At 34.3% G+C, this 18961-nt stretch overlaps 1 protein-coding gene across 2 annotated transcripts; it reads right to left on the reverse strand.

Annotated features, from left to right (window-relative positions):
- Nucleotides 1–341: 341 nt before the first annotated feature.
- Nucleotides 342–18442, reverse strand: LOC143253537 (uncharacterized). 2 transcript variants are annotated; one of them, XM_076507581.1, is made up of 8 exons: nucleotides 18144–18442; nucleotides 12706–12846; nucleotides 12327–12470; nucleotides 11275–11424; nucleotides 10604–10729; nucleotides 9476–9587; nucleotides 6206–6326; nucleotides 342–3000 (listed from the first exon to the last, which is right to left on the reverse strand). In XM_076507581.1, the coding sequence occupies exons 1-8, from the start codon at nucleotides 18427–18429 to the stop codon at nucleotides 2647–2649; spliced, it is 1434 nt and encodes a 477-aa protein (XP_076363696.1). In that variant the 5' UTR covers nucleotides 18430–18442; the 3' UTR covers nucleotides 342–2646. The 2 variants fall into 2 exon arrangements, with proteins under 2 accessions (XP_076363696.1, XP_076363695.1); XM_076507580.1 differs by having other exon boundaries at nucleotides 344–3000; nucleotides 6206–6356.
- Between the last annotated feature and the right edge of the window lie 519 nt (nucleotides 18443–18961).

Consider the following 18961-nt stretch of genomic DNA (forward strand, 5'->3'; position numbering starts at 1 on the left):
TTCATGTGTGAAGTGGAGTAGGTTGAGTAAGACATTCCATTGTTCATGTGTGAAGTGGAGTAGGTTGAGTATGACATTCCATTGTTCATGTGTGAAGTGGAGTAGGTTGAGTATGACATTCCATTGTTCATGTGTGAAGTGGAGTAGGTTGAGTATGACATTCCATTGTTCATGTGTGAAGTGGAGTAGGTTGAGTATGACATTCCATTGTTCATGTGTGAAGTGGAGTAGGTTGAGTATGACATTCCATTGTTCATGTGTGAAGTGGAGTAGGTTGAGTAAGACATTCCATTGTTCATGTGTGAAGTGGAGTAGGTTGAGTAAGACATTCCATTGTTCATGTGTGAAGTGGAGTAGGTTGAGTATGACATTCCATTGTTCATGTGTGAAGTGGAGTAGGTTGAGTATGACATTCCATTGTTCATGTGTGAAGTGGAGTAGGTTGAGTATGACTGAGATAAGAGTGGAAGAACACATTGAGACATACTAAGTACTGAGAGAATATGAAGAACACATTGAGACATACCAAGTACTGAGAGAATATGAAGAACACATTGAGACATACTAAGTACTGAGAGAATATGAAGAACACATTGAGACATACCAAGTACTGAGAGAATATGAAGGCTTGACAAGCTAGCACAGCAAACAGCCTACTGCAGAAGAATGCAAGTTTGAAAGAATGAGTCTTCTCAAGAAAGAGCAAAGAAAATATAATCATGCTTGTAATAGTGGAACCTCAGCCTTAATCTATGAACAAGGGAAAGGCTAATACCTCATGAATTGGATAGACATATGTGGAAGATACAATGCCAAAAGGAAGAGCAAAGAACTGAAGGACCCAATTCCAATGGATGAAACAAAGAAAATGTCTAGTGGATGAGGCATCTGGAAATTTTTAAAATGTGTCTAAAATATTGACCTTGGTTATCTACAGCATGAGTGAAAAGAACTGCTGGAGAAAGAAATAAGAAACCTTCCAAAGGGGGTTCCCTTAGAGCAGTGGTTCTTAACCTTTTTCAGTGTTTGCACCCCTTTCAAATCAGTAATCATTTCTCGCACCCCCTGGAAAAATGTTTCTTCTTAGGAGAAATATAAAGCATACTCTTATGTAAAAATATAGATTTGCTTTAATTATTCATGGGCATCCTCGCACCCCCTAGGGGTGCGGGCACCCCCGGTTAAGAACCCCTGCCTTAGAGATAAGAAAACACTTCAGAAATGGCAGGTTGATAACTGGACATTGGTTTCTTAGAGACCACAAAAAGATTAGAGTAATAACCATGTAAATATCAATCAATGGTATTCCTAACAAGGAGTACTGAAACCACATTCTTGAGAAACTGGGGGTAAAGGGGAATAGATGGAGGAGGAAATGAAAAGGAAAGGAAGTGGGGAGATAGACCACAGGTGATAACCTGTGCATCAGAGAATTGGAGACCAAAGGCTACCAAAGAGAGACATGTACACTCACAAAAACCAGATTCAACATGGTTGTCACCAGAGACAACTCTGACATTAGGAAATGGAAGAAGGCCAGGAAATTGGGATTTGTAAGGTTGAGAAAGATAAGAAAATATAGTAAAGAATGCAAAGTAACTGGATGGAATTGAAACAAGTGATGGGTAAATAGCCCTGTGCACATAACTGTGTGTCTAGGTTTACATGTGAATTGCAGATTGAACATTATTGAAGTAATAGAAATGAAAGGTAAAATATTAATGAGTGCTATAATGTTATGTGACAATAGAACTGAAGTTTCAAGTATTGTTTTAATGGTTTCTTAGATAATATAAAACTTTGAATTATAATGTACTTGGATAACACTATTTCATTAATGGTTTGGTTAAATTTTTAAAAGAACTTAATAAAACCTTGTTGCATGCAGAGAAAAGAGTTTAAAAAGTCTACAATTGTTAAAGGAAGTTATGCCATTTTCTCATGACAATGTAATTGTGGGTTAGCATGATTCATGTTAAAGGAAGTTAGCTTATGGCTAGTGCCATGTAACTAAGTTATTCTGGTGGTGTTTCAGAAACTTAATATTGTATTCCTATGTGACTAGATAACCAAACTAAAATAGTTGAAACTGTGTTTTATGTTGACAGACCTCAATGTTCCTCTGTCATCTTAAATAAATGTGTCTTTGATTGCTGGATCTTGAATATTTTGTAAGTGCTCATCAGAGCTATTGTGTCCATCTTCATCCCCAAACTTATTTATACATATTGTTATAGGTAATCATAAAAGACTTGCACCAAACTTCTCTCAGTAACATATCTATTCTACATAGTCATTCCATAGTGCACAAACACTTTGGTGAGTGTTCAACACAGTAGTATTTAGGAAATCTTATTACAAAGTCATAACATGGATCTGATTAAAATTCAGATGTATTTGTTGAAATAAGACAATCAGTCAACCTGAACCAACAACCACATTCTTCTTCCACCATTGCACATCCACAATGAAAATATATAATGAAAGCTCTGTTGTTTAACAACAGTTCCTAGTTTTGTTTGGTTTTTGCAGACTGTTCATAGTTAATAAATTGTTTCAAAGATGTATCTGTAGAGCAACATCCAGAACTATTGCTTTTAACCTTCTTACATCTGATTCCATCCATTAGTAAAATCTGTTGCTAGTTCATTCTTGAAAGGCAACTTGATATATACACCCATTAGTACCATGTGTAGTTGATTCTTCTAAGATATCTTGATGTATACACCCATTAGTGCCATCTGTAGTTGACTCTTCTAAGATATCTTGATGTATACACCCATTAGTGTCATCTGTAGTTGATTCTTCTAAGATAGCTTGATGTATACACCCATTAGTACCACCTGTAGTCAATTCTTCTAAGATACTTTGATGTATATACCCATTAGTACCATCTTCTTGTACAACATTCTGAGTAGGTACTAAGCTACTGTCAGCTGAGTACACTGGAAAAGATTCTATTCTATTGTTGGACACTGCTGATCCAGAAATTCTGTATATCTGAAAATAGTTCACAGAAATTACTTTGTCAAATCAATTTAAAAAACTAGAAGGGCACCTGTTCCTAATTCATTCTACAAAATTAAAATATCAAACATTGACTGAAATGTTGAAATATCAAACACTGACTGAAATGTTAAAATATCAAACGTTGACTGAAATGTTAAAATATCAAACACTGACTGAAATGTTAAAATATCAAACATTGACTTAAATATTAAAATATCAAACATTGAAATATTAAAATACCAAACATTGACTGAAATATTAAAACTGACTATAAAGATAAGAAGGTGCTCAACCTTTATGTATATTTTAAACTAGGTTTGTTAATAATTAAACACAAAGCTACACAATGGCCTAATAGTACTCTGTCATTCTTGATTTATCTAGTGATGTATATCTACAAACATACCATTGTGCCACTGTGGCATGTTCCACTAAGTAAGAGTACTTTGGAGAAATATTACATGAGGAACTATAAAGTGTTGTATTTTATAATCTATGTACCATTTGATCAGATGGACAAAACCGTGAGTAACACGTTTTCAGTAATTCAACAAATACGGCAAGATGAGAGAGAACTTTGAAGTCTAAGATGATTAAACATGATAACATAGGCTCTGTGTAAGTCATCTAAAGTATGACTTAGTAAACACAATGAGATTAGCTCTGTATAACTCCTTCTGAAGTATGACTTGATGGCTAAAGCAAAATGAACTCTGTGTCACTTCTCACAAATTCTGATCCAAGGAGCAAAACAGTATTAACCCTATTTTCTCCCTAAGAAGTTTGACACAACAGCCACAACAAGATTAGCCCTATGTCACTTTTTCCAAATTCTAACACAGCTATATACACCCTTTGTCTCTCCTTCCAAAGTCTGACCCAAAGGATACATCAACATTTACTGTGTCATTTCTTTAAGAGTCTGATTGAATAAATAGAACAAAATGAATCCCATGTAACTCCTTCCAAAGTCTGATATGACAGACATATCAAGATTAGATCAGTTTGATGACTATCAAATACACCCTGTAACCAATAAAACAATATCAGTTGAAGTGAAAACAACCTTATTAACCATGTTCAAACTGTTCACTTTGTAAAAAAATAGTTTAAATAGAATCAGGAGGAGTTCATTTGAAATAAATTGTTACTATTTAGTTGAATTACTTACAATAGGATACAATGAAATATGCGGGTTTTTAATGTGTCTCATTCTTACAGATCTACACAATAATAACATACATACAGAGATGGTAACAAGTACCCTGTTACAGCAACCCACATCTAGAGATGGTAATTAGTAACCTATAACAACCCACATCGACAGATGGTAATTAGTAACCTCTGACAACAATCCACAATTAGAGATGGTAATTAGTAACATAACCCCAAATTAGAGATGGTTATTAGTAACCTGACAACAATCCACAATTAGAGATGGTAATTAGTAACCTATGACAACAACCCACAATTAGAGATGGTACTTAATAAGGTATAACATCAACCCACCATTACAGATGGTAATTAGTAACTTATCACAACAACCAACATCTAGAGATGGTAATTAGTAACATATAACAACCCAGAATTAGAGACGGCAATTAGTAACTTATGACAACAACCCATATCCAAAAATAGTAATTAATAACCTTGGACAACAACTCGCATCTACAGATGGTAATTAGTAACCTAGAACAACAACCCACAATTACAGCTGGAAATTAGTAACCTATGACAACAACTCACCTACTGATCCCAATATAGTTACTTGTTCCTACCTCACAAAGAGTCTGGACTACTACTTCAACCAATTAGTGATCCCAATATAGTTTCTTGTTCCTACTTCATGAAGAGTCTGGACTATTTCTTCAACCAACTAGTGATCAAAATATAATTACTTGTTCCTACCTCACAAAGAGTCTGGACTACTTCTTCAACCAACTAGTGATCCAAATATAGTTCCTTGTTCCTACTTCACAAAGAGTCTGGACTATTTCTTCAACCAACAAGTGACCCTAATATAGTTACTTGTTCCTACTTCACAAAGAGTTTGGACTATCTCTTCAACTAACTAGTGATCCCAATATAATTACTTGTTCCTACTTCACAAAGAGTCTGGACTACAACTTTTACCAACTAGTGATCCCAATATAGTTACTTGTTCCTACCTTACAAAGAGTCTGGACTACTTTTTCAACCAACTAGTGATCCAAATATAATTACTTGTTCCTACTTCACAAAGAGTCTGGATTATTTCTTCAACCAACAAGTGACCCCAATATAGTCACTTGTTCCTACTTCACAAAGAGACTGAACTATTTCTTCAACTAACTAGTGACCCCAATATAGTTACTTGTTCCTACTTCACAAAGAGTCTGGACTACAACTTCTACCAACTAGTGATCCCAATATCGTTACTTGTTCCTACTTCAAAAAGAGTCTGAACTATCTCTTCAACTAACTAGTGATCCCAGTATAGTTTCTTGTTCCTACCTCATAGAGATTCTGGACTACTTCAACCAGCCAGTGATCCCAATATAGTTACTTGTTCCTACTTCAAAAAGAGTCTGGACTATTTCTTCAACCAACTAGTGATCCAAATATAGTTACTTGTTCCTACTTCACAAAGAGTCTGGACTACAACTTCTACCAACTAGTGATCCCAATATCGTTACTTGTTCCTACTTCACAAAGAGTCTGGATTATTTCTTCAACCAATAAGTGACCCCAATATAGTCTTGTTCCCACTTCACAAAGAGTCTGGACTATCTCTTCAACTAACTAGTGACCCCAATATAGTTACTTGTTCCTACTTTACAAAGAATCTGGACTATCTCTTCAACTAACTAGTGACCCCAATATAGTTACTTGTTCCTACCTCACAAAGAGTCTGGACTATCTCTTCAACTAACTAGTGATCCCAATATAGTTACTTGTTCCTACCTCATAAAGATTGTGGACTACTTCAACCAGCCAGTGATCCCAATATAGTTACTTGTTCCTACTTCACAAAGAATCTGGACTATTTCTTCAACCAACTAGTTATCCAAATATAGTTACTTTTTGTACTTCACAAAGAGTCTGGACTATTTCTTCAAGCAACTAGCGACCACAATAGATACTTGTTTTTACCTTAAAAGAGTCTGGACTACTTCTCCAACCAACTAGTGATCCAAATATAGTTACTTGTTCCTACCTCACATATAGTCTGGACTGCTTCTTCATAGCTAGGAGGTTTGTCATTTTCATCTTCTACTGTTGCACTGGCAGATAAGTCACCACTTGAATTCTCACCATTGTGTTGTCTATACCTCCATCTGAAAATGTCACGTGATCTAAATATGTACCTAGGGGAAGGTCAATGATCATTATCTTGAAATGAGATACTTAAATAAACTATATACACCATGAGTAGACAAAGAGTAAATATAAATAATATTTCACAGATATTTACATCTGAGTAGATATCTAAAAATGAACATGAGTCTCAATGTTTACACTAAGTAGAATCTTGTATTTTGAGGTTGATTTTACTCACTCGTGAATTTATTTCTCTTTTCTATTAGAGTTTATGCATGAAAACATGTCACTTCACTTCAGTCCTAAACTTTCCTATAAATTTAGCTATTTTTTTACTCTTTGAGTTTGTGTAGAAAAAGTTGTCTATTTTTTACTGTTGCATTTGTGTATAAAAATTTATCATTTTTTACAGTTGCATTTGTAGTAAAAATATTTCTCATTTTAATTACTATTGCATTTGTGTATAAAAAATCAGTCAATTTTTCAGGTCTGAGTTTGTGTATAAAAAAATTAGTCAATCATCAAAGGCTGTAATTTGTGTATAAAAGTCCAACACTTAAATTTTGTTTGTCTTGAGTTTGTTTACAATGAAATTAATTGTCTAATGAACATTTATTTATTTACTTTGCTAATCCAGGATAAGTAATAATATGAAATGCTAGAAAGATACAATAATCATATTAATTTGAAGAATTGATAATAAGTGTTTTTAAAAGAGATAACATTAAAAACAAAACATAGAAAATTCTAGTACGCTGAAAACATTTGGCCATGGTAGTCTTACGAAGAAATGTGACCTCACCAGTATGTCACAGGTGACATATCACTGCAACATCACAGACACATCAAAAGTGAAAATTCCCTGAAATGTCACATCTTAATCTTTCCAAGAATTCATTGAAATTTGCCTTAATTTAAAAACAATTGTTGATTTCTTTCTTTTTCTTGATAAAAACAAACACATCACACTTCATTGAGTAAGTAAATTTTATTTGTAATTGTATATTGAGAAGTAATAAAATACTGAAACATTAACTGTCAGAGACTGTATAAAGGCCTGGTAACCAACAGTTACTCAAAATAGTAAACTTGTAACAGTATCTCAGTACAAATGTGCAAAATAAAAATAATATATATAGTAAATACATGAACTCTTAAAAGTGAAAAACCTGCAAGAATTATCACATTGTGTCAGTATAAAATTGGTTTACATATCAATCCTTGACACCAAGCATGATAAAGAAAAATAATAAATGTGATATTACTCTGTTATAATTAGATTATATGAATTTGCTGAGAAGCAAATTTGCAGACTGCAACTGATTTGTTATTGCCCATGTATAAGGTGTTTTAAAATTATTAAATCTGTAAATGGTCAAACAGCTCTGTTTAAATGTTTCTGTAATCTTATGGTATTAAAAAAGTATTTCTCATACTAAAACTGTTTTAGAAAAATTTGAATATTGAAAGAAGAAAGAACCTAATTCTTCTATCTTACAGTTAAACAAACCAGCATGCATCAAGTCACAACTTCAAAACTTCTTGATGACAAGAAACCCTCTTGAAATAAAAATATATCTCAAAACAGCTGATATGGGTATTAACATTTTTATTGATAAGCAGAGAATAATGTTTCAACCTTCCTAGGCCATTTTCTGGTTAAGAAAGAGAGTTTGCAATTGACCATTGCCGGACGCATGGCTTAGGGACCAGAGTATAAACAGATACGGGATTGAATGGGGTGTTGCAGTTAAATATTAGGTTATGATTTAGTATTGGTACAAAGATATTCCTTTATATTGGTTTAATTTCAGTTTTAGCTGTTGTATAAGTAGGGCTTCTTTGATTTTGCATTTGTTTATATTTGTTTCCTTAGATAGTACCTGGGAGTTTTCTATGGTTATGTTGTGTTACTCAATACACCCCAACATTAAGTTCACCTGTGAACAGAAAAAAACTAATCAAACACTATTTCTTAACCTCAAGATCATTAGAACTGATACACAATTCTGAACAAAAATCCACAGAACAATCACCCATACTGGACTATACATTCCCTGGGACTCAGCACATGAAACAAAAATTCAACATATTAAGAAACCAAATAAACAGAGCTGCAAAACTATGTTTACTCGATAAAATTAACAATGAAATCAACAAAATAAAACAGCACTTCATCAACATCAACAAATTTCCTCAAAAAAACCATAGAAAAAATTATACACACATACCTAGACCAATAACAAACAAACAATAAATCCCAAGATACAACAAAACTGCAAAACCTTATACTGCTACATACCATATGTTTTTGACATCAACAAAAAAGTAATCAACATTTTGAAAAAAAACTTATAACAAAACACAACATTCCAGTAAACACCAAATTTATTCAAAAACCAGGTATAAAACTAAAGTCTATACCATGTAAAAACTACACTGACAAACACCAACATAATTTATAAAATACAATGCAACAACTGCCATGACTTCTATATTGGAGAAACAAGCAGAAAAATGGAAACTAGATTCAAGGAACACAAAAAGTCACCTTCACACATTTTTGAACACTGCAAATCTAATAAACACAACATAACCATAGAAAACGCCCAGATATTAAGTAGGGAAACAAATATAAACAAAAGCAAAATCAAAGAAGCCCTACTTATACAGCAACTAAAACCAAAATTAAACTAATATAAAGGAACACTTTTATACCTGTACTAATTAATAACATAACATTCAATTGCAACGCCCCCTACAAACACGTACATATTTATACTCTCATCTCTAAGACATGTCCAGTGATGGTCAGTTGCAAACTCTCTTTCTTAACTTGAAGATGACCTAGGAAGGTCGAAATGTTTTTCTCTGTTTATCAATAAAATTGTTAATACACATACCAGCCATTCTGAGATACATTTTTATTTCAAATGGGTTTCTCATCATCATGAACTAACTCATGTCTTCAAAACTTTCTCACAAAACTGTGGAGCCTGTGATCATTAAGAAAAGAATATGTCATGCATATGAAATGATTAAAACAAGCACAAAATTTGGAACACAGAATGATGTCATAGATATGCCTTATCTTTAGTGTGGTGGATTTAGATAATAAACATCTTTACAATAATGTACAGACAAACGTAAGGATGGAATCACTTACATTTTCATGAATCCGACAGCAAACAAGAATGCAAGACCAATCACACTTCCTCCAGCAACCGCTAGGGCATACAAAGGATCATCAGTACTTGTGATTTTAGAAACATTTGGTCCTAAGAGATAGAATTGAAGGCATGACTATGTACAGCTGAATATACAAATGGAATAAAATACTGTACGTCATCAACTTTGTAGTTTATTCTGTGGCTGATTAACCATAATGACCCAAGAACTAGGCACACGTCCCATACAAGTTAAACTTGTGCAGTCTCTTTCTGATTGTTGAGGCATGCACTTTCACATCAACAGTAGTCAGAGCCTGCTGTAGGTCCCGTGATGACATGTTAGGGTGTTTGGAGACCTCTTTTAGCATCTTGTGGTCTGCTCTTAGGGTGAACTTGCTTGGACAACCAGACCTGGGCATGTTGGCAATTGTTTTGAAAGCCCTCCACTTGTTGACTATTTTCTGGACAGTGGAATGGCTGATTTCAAAATCTTTTGGGATCTTTTCAAATCCCTTACCAGACTCATAAGGTGCTACAATTTTCTTTCTGAAGGCCTCAGACAGCTCTTTTGTTCTCACCGTGGTGCTCACTCTCACTTCAATAATCAGGAGCACACCAAACTAAATGTCTGAGGTTTAAATAGGGCCAAATGCTGAGTAACGATCTTCTAATCATGTGCACCTGGTGTGATACACCTGTGTGTGATTTGAGCCATTTTAAGTGGGAATAAATGTGGGGGGTGTCCTAACTTTTTCCTCAGTTAGAATATACATTTTTGTAGAATTACATTTACAGAAGATCTTGAAAAGTCTTTTCTTCAGTTTTAATTGTTTAGTTATATTCCTATAGTATCTCAGTATTGTTAAAATTGAGATTAAATATCTATATATCCCAAAACATTACAAAATTACACAGGCTTTCATAGGGTGTCCTAACTTTTTCACATGACTGTAGATACTTGACATAGTAGACAGCAGACAAAAGATATATTTACTGGATCTACAGTCTCTGTGGAATGAAGTTTTCATTATAACAAAACAACAACAACAACAACAAAAAATACATAAATATGGCCAACCGGCTTATACCATTTGAATACATTGTGGGATAAAAAAAAAACTCACTTCGTTTGCAGACTTCTCCAAAATAATAATAGTCACTGGTGCATGTGCATAACCTTGATGTTAAGCTGCAGTAGGTGTTGGATTGTAAACACTGCTTGTCAGTTTGACATCGGTCTCCAAGAAATGCTGAAACAAAACAATGATACTGACAATAACTGTTCTTACAAAACATGGTCTTCTATTACCTGAAAATACTAACATTAAACACTGGTACTAAACACAGTATTGTAGTACATAAAAAATACTGACATTAAACACTGGTACTAAACATAGTATTGTTGCACATAAAAATACTGACATTAAATGCCAGTACAAACACAGTATTGTTGTACGTAAAAATTCTAGTACAAAACATAATATTGAGACAAAGTATTAACCATAAATACCAGTAAAAGCCATTGTTATGTATTACATAATAACACTGACAAGACAGTATTTTATTGCATCCAAATACAGAAAAAAATAAATTAGAATACTTATGAAAAACAAGGAAGTCTTGCATCACAAGAGTGATGTAAATCTGTAAAGCCAGCATGTAGTGTCTCTTACTCTATAAAATAGCTCTTTATTGTTATGCAATATTCTTTTTTTATTACTTTAAAGCTGATCAACACCATAGGGATTGATCTCCAAGTTTTATAAATAATTCTTTCTATACCAACTGGTGCTACCTTCTTTGAAGCATCCTGAATTTGACCATGTTTCAAGAAAGACGTATCCAAGAGGACAGTCACACAGTCCACGAAGACACTGTAAAGGAATGTCCCCTCTCCCTCTTGAGATGCACTGTGCATTTGCTAAGCAGTGGTCTCTCCAGTGAACTGCCAGGAAATAACATATTATATAAGGTGAACCAAAGAATAAGGTTGTTCAACTTTACTGAACAAGTTGCTAGGGCAACAAATTTAACACAAAATAACGATGATGTTGTTCTACTAGGAAATCAAAAAAATAATTTTCTTCTCATCAGTTGTTATACTGATTTTCTTTTATAGAAAAACCTTCATTTCACATCACATGCTAATAAACAGACTCATTAAACACATGCAAATAGAGGCTATAAAAGTTCTATAATTTACATTATTTGTACACTGTTGAAGTTATTCTGAGGACTATTAACAATATTTACATAAAAACTGCATAAGTTTTTAACATTCAGGCAATCTTTATTTTACTTTAGAGAAACCTCCCGGAGTAGTGAAAGTTGTATTATATATTTATTTTATCAGCTGTCAAACATAACAATCATTAACTGAGAAAGGTGTTGTAGAAAGTATCATCTGTCAAATGTAACAAGAATTTTCTGAAAAGGTGTAGAAAGTATCATTTCTGAAATGTAACAACAATTCACTGAAGGTGTTGTAGAAAATATCATTTGAGAAATTTAACAATAATTCACTGAAGAAAGTGTTGTAGAAAGTATCATTTGAGAAATTTAACAATTAGCTGAAGGTGTTGTAGAAAGTATCATTTGAGAAATGTGACAATAATTCACTGAAGAAGGTATTGTAGAAAGTATCATCTATCAAATACAACAATAATTCCTTGAAAAAGTGTTGTAGAAAGTATTAATTGTTGAATGTAACAATATTTCCCTGAAGAAGGTGTAAAAAGCATCACATGTTAGATGTATCAATAATTCACTGTGGAAGGTGTTGTCAAATGTAACAATTATTTGAATGTGTTGTAAGAAGAATCTGTTTAGTTTACTTTCTCCAGTTACCTTCTTTATAACACACTTGTTGGAACCCAAAAACCTCTTTGACAAACCCTCTTCTACACTTGCAGGAACCCGTTACACATTCTGTGAACTCTGTGGTGTACTGGCATTGCTCATCGTAGACACAGGGCTCATCCAGGAATCGTGCTTGTAAAAGAGCACACGTAAAAATGTTATAATTTCCAGAAGAGTTAGCTAAAATTGACAAAATTCTTTGTTTAATCAAACCCGCTTTTCATATTCAATAATATATATAATTCTTCTTTCATCCACAATATTTTATTTCAATTTACCAACTATTAAGAAAATATTAGTAAATAATAATGTGCATGCAAAGAAACCTAACATGCAAACTAGAATAGGAAATAAACAGTAAAATTACCTTTCGAGCAAGCGAGTACACGTCTTAACACCTGGACAGGGAAAGAAGAACTGCAACTGCAGACGCGATTCAAGCAAACACCCTTCGGTGGTAAAATTAGGCAGTCGGTGTTAAAGATACAACTTCCACCTAATGATACACCTTGAAAATAAGAAGAATACATATTACCTGCTGGTTTTGAAAATATAAATATATGAGTAAATCGTTCAGAAGTAAAACCAGTTATAATATAATGATAGCAGTATTTAACTCTCACAAACGTATTTAACTCATGTTTATAGTGCTTTTTTTGTGTGTAAAGATCTATGTGTCTACTGATACCAAACATATCAGGCTTAGCTTGAGTTTGACAGAAGTTATTTATATTATAAAGTTATATGAACAACAACTGATTTATTGTGAACTAGACTAAGTTGTTCAAGTGAAATTCTGATCAGTTTTATTTGTGTTATTACAAACCAGAATTAGCCTTATGATTATTGTTAACAACGAATGATTTATCTATCCATTTCTACACAAAAACAAATTGGTTCTGTTCTTCTTTAACCCACCAAACCATGACAACGAACTTGCCTGTACATCCCGGATAACCAGATGCCTCCTAATGGTAATAAACTAATGCTACATATGTAAGGTAGCGACTGTTCGTTCTACACCCACTGATCTGAATTAAAAAGTTATGTATTATCTGTTCTGGCTGTAGTGTTAGAAAAACTTGGTTACTTGTTTGTGGCTTTATGATGTTTTCTCGTCATATGGTTAAGTCTGTGGTTGTACGTTCACTGATATAATTTACACGTTTACTTGCGTTGGGGCAGGGCCTGGCATGGCCTAGTGCGTTAAGGCGTGCGCTTCGTAATCTGAGGGTCGCGGGTTCGCGCCCGAGTCGCGCCAAACATTCTCGCTCTCCCAGCCGTGGGGGCGTTATAATGTGACGGTCAATCCCACTTTTCGTTGGTAAAAGAGTAGCCTAAGAGTTGGCGGTGGGTGGTGATGACTAGCTGCCTTCCCTCTAGTTTTACACTGCTAAATTAGGGACGGCTACCACAAATAACCCTCAAGTAGCTTTGTGCGAAATTCAAAAAACAATCGTTGGTCCTACATTCAATGATGTGGTTTAAAGGGTTATATATATTTGTACCCACAGCTTCGTCATAAATTTGGCATGTACTGTTGGTTGTACTTACAGTGTTTTAGTAAAGATGGTGTGTATTGTAGATTGTACCTATAGTATTATGTTAAACTTGGTATTTATTGTTGATTTTACTTACAGTGTTACTGTAATTTTGGTATGTATTATTGGTTGTACCTTTAGTGTCATGTAAACTTGGTGTATATTGTTGGTAAAAATTTGAATATTGTGTTACAAAGATGATTATAAACAAATACTATAATATGACAAGAGTATTTTAATTAGTTAACAGGAGGACAAAAATAAAATATTATTAACTTATTACACAACAGCTGAGTTAAAGAGAATAATTTAGAACAATTTTAAGAGTCGGGCAGTCTTTAGCTATGAGTAGACTTTCTTTAATGTAGAGGTCAAAGTTCTGTGGTGATGATAGAGAAATCGTTAAAAGAAATATTGTAACCTGTGATTTTAGAACGTGAACAAATGGATGGTTGTTTCTGATAGATAATTCTGAATGTTCACAGACTATAGTTTTTAAGTAGAGTTTCGTTTTTCCAATGTACATGTCACTAGGCGTATATATATACACGAGCATTGAATGTAGAAGTTAGGGAGTTTATCCTTTTGGCCCGGCATGGCCAAGCGTGTTAAGGCGTGCTACTCGTAATCTGAGGTTCGCGGGTTCGCATCCCCGTCGCGCCAAACATGCTCGCCCTTTCAACCATGGGGTCGTTATAATGTTTCGGTCAATCCCACTATTCGTTAGTAAAAGAGTAGCCCAAGAGTTGGCGGTGGATGGTGATGACTAGCTACCTTCCCTCTAGTCTTACACTGCTAAATTAGGGACGGCTAGCACAGATAGCCCTCGAGTAGCTTTGTGCGAAATTAAAAAAACAAACAAACAGTTCATCTTTGTATTGAAATAGATGTTTAATGTTGAGGCTAAGTCTGTATAGTATCCTAAGCTGAATTTGAGGGTAGAAGTTTTTTATTAGGGAAGAGAATTGTTTTTAATTGGTAAGGATTGTGAACCCACAGAAGGAAGAGGATAATGAGGAGAAATTTTGGGACGATGTGTGCATTGGCTGGTGGTTGAAATTTATTGTTTGGGAAACACATGTGATATTGTCTAAGGCTGAAGTGAAAATGTATCTTGTAGTATTGTTGGATCAGCATGTTAAGTTTATTCTTGATATAAAGTAATTTGCTCACATTATGTGGACAATTAACGGGTGTATATTTTGGAAGCTTTAAAGCTAATATTAGCAGAAGATTATATTGATATTGTTGTTTTTTGGCGATCTTTCCGACATCCTTATTGTGACCTGGAAACTGTAACCGATAGCTGGACAGATTTAAGCACAAGAATTGGATGTTGGCATTTTTACAATTTTGGAACATTTCGAGCAAATTGGAAAGGTGAGAAAGCTCGACAAATGGGTTCCACACTCACTCAGTAAAAATCAGAAAAATCACTGTTTTGAACTGTGTTATATTCTGATTTTGCTCAACAAAAATGATACATTTCTTGATCGAATTGTCGCACGTGATGAAAAGTGGATCCTTTTCGACGACAGAAAGCGATCTGTGCAATGACTCAACCATGACGAGGCTCCTAAACACTTCCCAAATCCAAAGTTTCATCAACAGAAGATTATAGTCACTCTATGGTGGTTAGCAACCAGTGTTATCCATTACTGCTTGCTCAACCAGGGCCAAAATATCACTGCGGAGATTTGCTGTCAAGAATAGGAAGTAATGCATAGAAAGTTGCATAAAAAAATGCCATCATTATTCAATCGAAGAGGACCAATCTTACTTCATCATAGTGCTGAACAACAGGTTTCTCAAATGACGCTACAAAGGCGCAATGAATTGAATTATGAAACATTGTCTCATCCTCATTACTCCCCAGCCTATGGCCTATCGAATATCAGTCTTTCAAGCATTTGAATAACGGTTTACAGAACAAAAGATTAAAATACATAGCAGCAGCAGAGAATGGCTTAAAATAAACTATTTTAGTTCTAGGACATCAGAGTTTTATCATCATGGCAAAAATAATCTTGTTTTTTGTTAGCTAAAGAGCGTAGATTCACTAGGTTCCTATTTTGATTAATAAAGTTGTTTTCGATTTTTTTATTTCTTATTAAACTTAAAATTTAAAATCCGCCATTATTTTTCGAATAACCTAATACGTTATCAAAATTTAATTTTACTTTTTAGAGTTTAAAAAAAAAATGTTTGTTTAAGCTTCTATGGAATGCTATTCCCTAGGTTTTGGCTGGGTTTAACATAACCACCGTTAATGGCATTTAGATTTTTGAACCCCACCAGCGCCTATGAATGGATTTTTTAGGACGCTCCAAACAACAATGTCGTCAGTGGGAGAACTACGTAAATGTAAGATCAGAGAAGGTACGTTGTTTACAAATATAATATATGAGAGTAGTGACACTCCTGCTGTGATGTCTATTAATTTAGATAGTGTTTTGTTTATTTTAACGACCACGGTACGATTAATTAAAAGATCAATCTAATTAAACCACTGTTAATTTTCGTAGATTATTCTCTGTACCTAATCGCCACACATTGTCGAAAGCTTTGAATATATCAAGGGAAGATCTTGCTGATTGTTGAATGACTTGTACACCAATTCTGTGAGTCGGATTGTTAAGTGATGTGTGGTTTGTCTATTTTTTTCTAGAGAACTTTTCTAAACAAGAAAGTGTTATCAATATAACGTTTATAAAGGAGAGGTTTAAAGTCATTTGGGCAGTTTCTAGCCACTTCCATTCATGATAGTATAGAAAATTATTGGCTATTGTCGAACCACAGCTAGTCCATCCACCCGGTCGTAAATGACGTCATCAAAGATAAATCGGTTTAACTTTGTGCAGACGCCAAGAAGTTCCAGTAACTGTTTACGGATGATTGTTTTTGTTTGTTTTTGGAATTTCGCACAAAGCTATTCGAGGGCTATCTGTGCTAGCCGTCCCTAATTTAGCAGTGTAAGACTAGAGGGAAGGCAGCTAGTCATCACCACCCACCGCCAACTCTTGGGCTACTCTTTTACCAGCGAATAATGGGATTGACCGTAACATTATAACGCCCCCAGGGCTGAAAGGGCGAGCATGTTTAGCGCGACGGGGATGCGAACCCGCGACCCTCAGATTACGAGTCGCACGCCTTAACGCGCTAGGCTATGCCAGGCCGTTTACGGATGAAACGAAGATATTGTTCAGAAAAGTTTCATGATTAAGAGTGAAGTTCTGTCTTAGTTTAATTTCTTTACTTTGTAGTTCGACATAATTTGTGTACTTTGATCATATTTAAAAGGTTATAGGGTTAGTAGGTAGTCAAGAATAAGGTCGACCCTGATAACGCGTATTATATCTATTGAGTTTTTCCAGATAACCTAGAAATACCAGTGTTGATCATAGCTAGTTACGGGCTAAATTGATAACCTGAAGAAAAAAAAAGCCTAGTGCAGAAATTAAATAAAGAATGATGTAATATAATATAATAATAATATAAATATTTAATGACTTCCAAACATACGTCTCACGTGAATCAGATGCATTGGTTAATGAGACGTTTGACATTGTCATTCATTGTTGTAACACATTACTGTACTACCTTACATGTTGTTCATATTGTTACAGGTAAAGTAACACATTACTGTACTACCTTACATGTTGTTCATATTGTTACTGGTAAAGCAACACATTACTGTACTACCTTGCCTGTTGATCCTATTGTGACAGGTAAAGTAACACATTACTGTATTATCTTACCTGTTGTTCCTATTGTTACAGGTAAAGTAACAAATTACTGTACTATCTTACCTGTTGTTCCTATTGTTACAGGCAAAGAACACATTACTGTACTACCTTACATGTTGTTCCTATTATTACAGGTATAGCAACACTAGTGTAGAAGTCTTCCATCAATGTAGGTTAACCACATAGTTTGTATTGTTAGAAGTCTTCCATCATTGTAGGTTAACCATATTGTTTGTATCATTAGAAGTCTCCCATTAGTATGAGTTAATCTGTAGTTTGTATCGTTAAAAGTCATCTAACAATGTGGGTTAACTCTCTAATTTCTATCTTAGTAGAGTGTGCTAATCTTGTAGCTAAGAGCTGGAACCAAGGCGGAGAAAAAACTTAAACTACTGATGAATCAGAGTTTGCTTATATGAAGATAAGAAACCTGTAAAATATATTCTGTTCTTTCTACACTGTCTACAGATATCACTAGGTGTAATGTTTAGGTTAGCTACTTGGTTATGAGAACATACCTTTCTCTGGTTCTTTACTGTCGACTAAACTGCTAGTTGTGGTTCCTCTTTCTGTATTACTTTTTCCAGGAGATGTTGATAGTACCTGCTTTTTCTCCTTAACTAATGTAAGAAAGGAGCTAAGTCCTGTGGCTATAGAAAAGTAACAAAGACAGACTAAAGAAACCGTAACTGAATAGTGCATTATTAGGATCAGTAACTGGGAAACAGTAATCTTCACGCTCATTTGATCTGTATTTATTAGAGACATTATCAGAAATTGTGTACAGAAAGACAGGTAACCCATATCAGTAGTGTCGTCCTACTTCATTAGATACTAATAAATGTTACACTTTTACAATAACATCGTACCACGATATGTAGATAAATGTGAAGCTGGAGGGAAGGGGATTATTTTCTTACCAAATATGCTAGCCGTCTCTCTCTCGTAAACTTCAAAAAAGTTTATCTGCCTGTCCTGATGGCAGGTGGTTGCAGTTTTTAAATGATGTGTTTGTTGTTGTTTTTGACAGAAAGAAAAACAAATAAACTTATAAATCTAGCCACTTATTAACTTCGTCTGAGACTGATAACTAGACCAGATATATCTTAAATGAACTGTAAATATATAACCATGATTTACTAACTACTGTTAACTATCCTAGAAAATTTTCAAACAAACGATAGAACTGCATCAGACAGTTTACTAGCTGTTGTTAAAACAGTTAAGTTTCTTTGGTTTGAATCTTCAGGTTATTGTATCCCAACGTGGGCAGTTTCTTTTGTTCGAAACTTCAGGTTACTGTATCCCAATGTGGGCAATTTCTTCAGTTCAAATC

The sequence above is a fragment of the Tachypleus tridentatus genome, chromosome 6 (genome assembly GCF_004210375.1).
Source record: "Tachypleus tridentatus isolate NWPU-2018 chromosome 6, ASM421037v1, whole genome shotgun sequence".
NCBI classification, from domain to species: Eukaryota; Metazoa; Arthropoda; class Merostomata; order Xiphosura; family Limulidae; genus Tachypleus; species Tachypleus tridentatus.

Coding starts and splice junctions, on each gene's coding strand:
- LOC143253537 (XM_076507580.1), bottom strand. CDS start 18,429: ATGGGTTACCTGTCTTTCTGTACACAATTTCTGATAATGTCTCTAATA. Junction 12,471..12,705: donor TGTACTCGCTTGCTCGAAAG/GTAATTTTACTG, acceptor CTCTTTTACAAG/CACGATTCCTGGATGAGCCC. Junction 11,425..12,326: donor ACAAGTGTGTTATAAAGAAG/GTAACTGGAGAA, acceptor ATTTCCTGGCAG/TTCACTGGAGAGACCACTGC.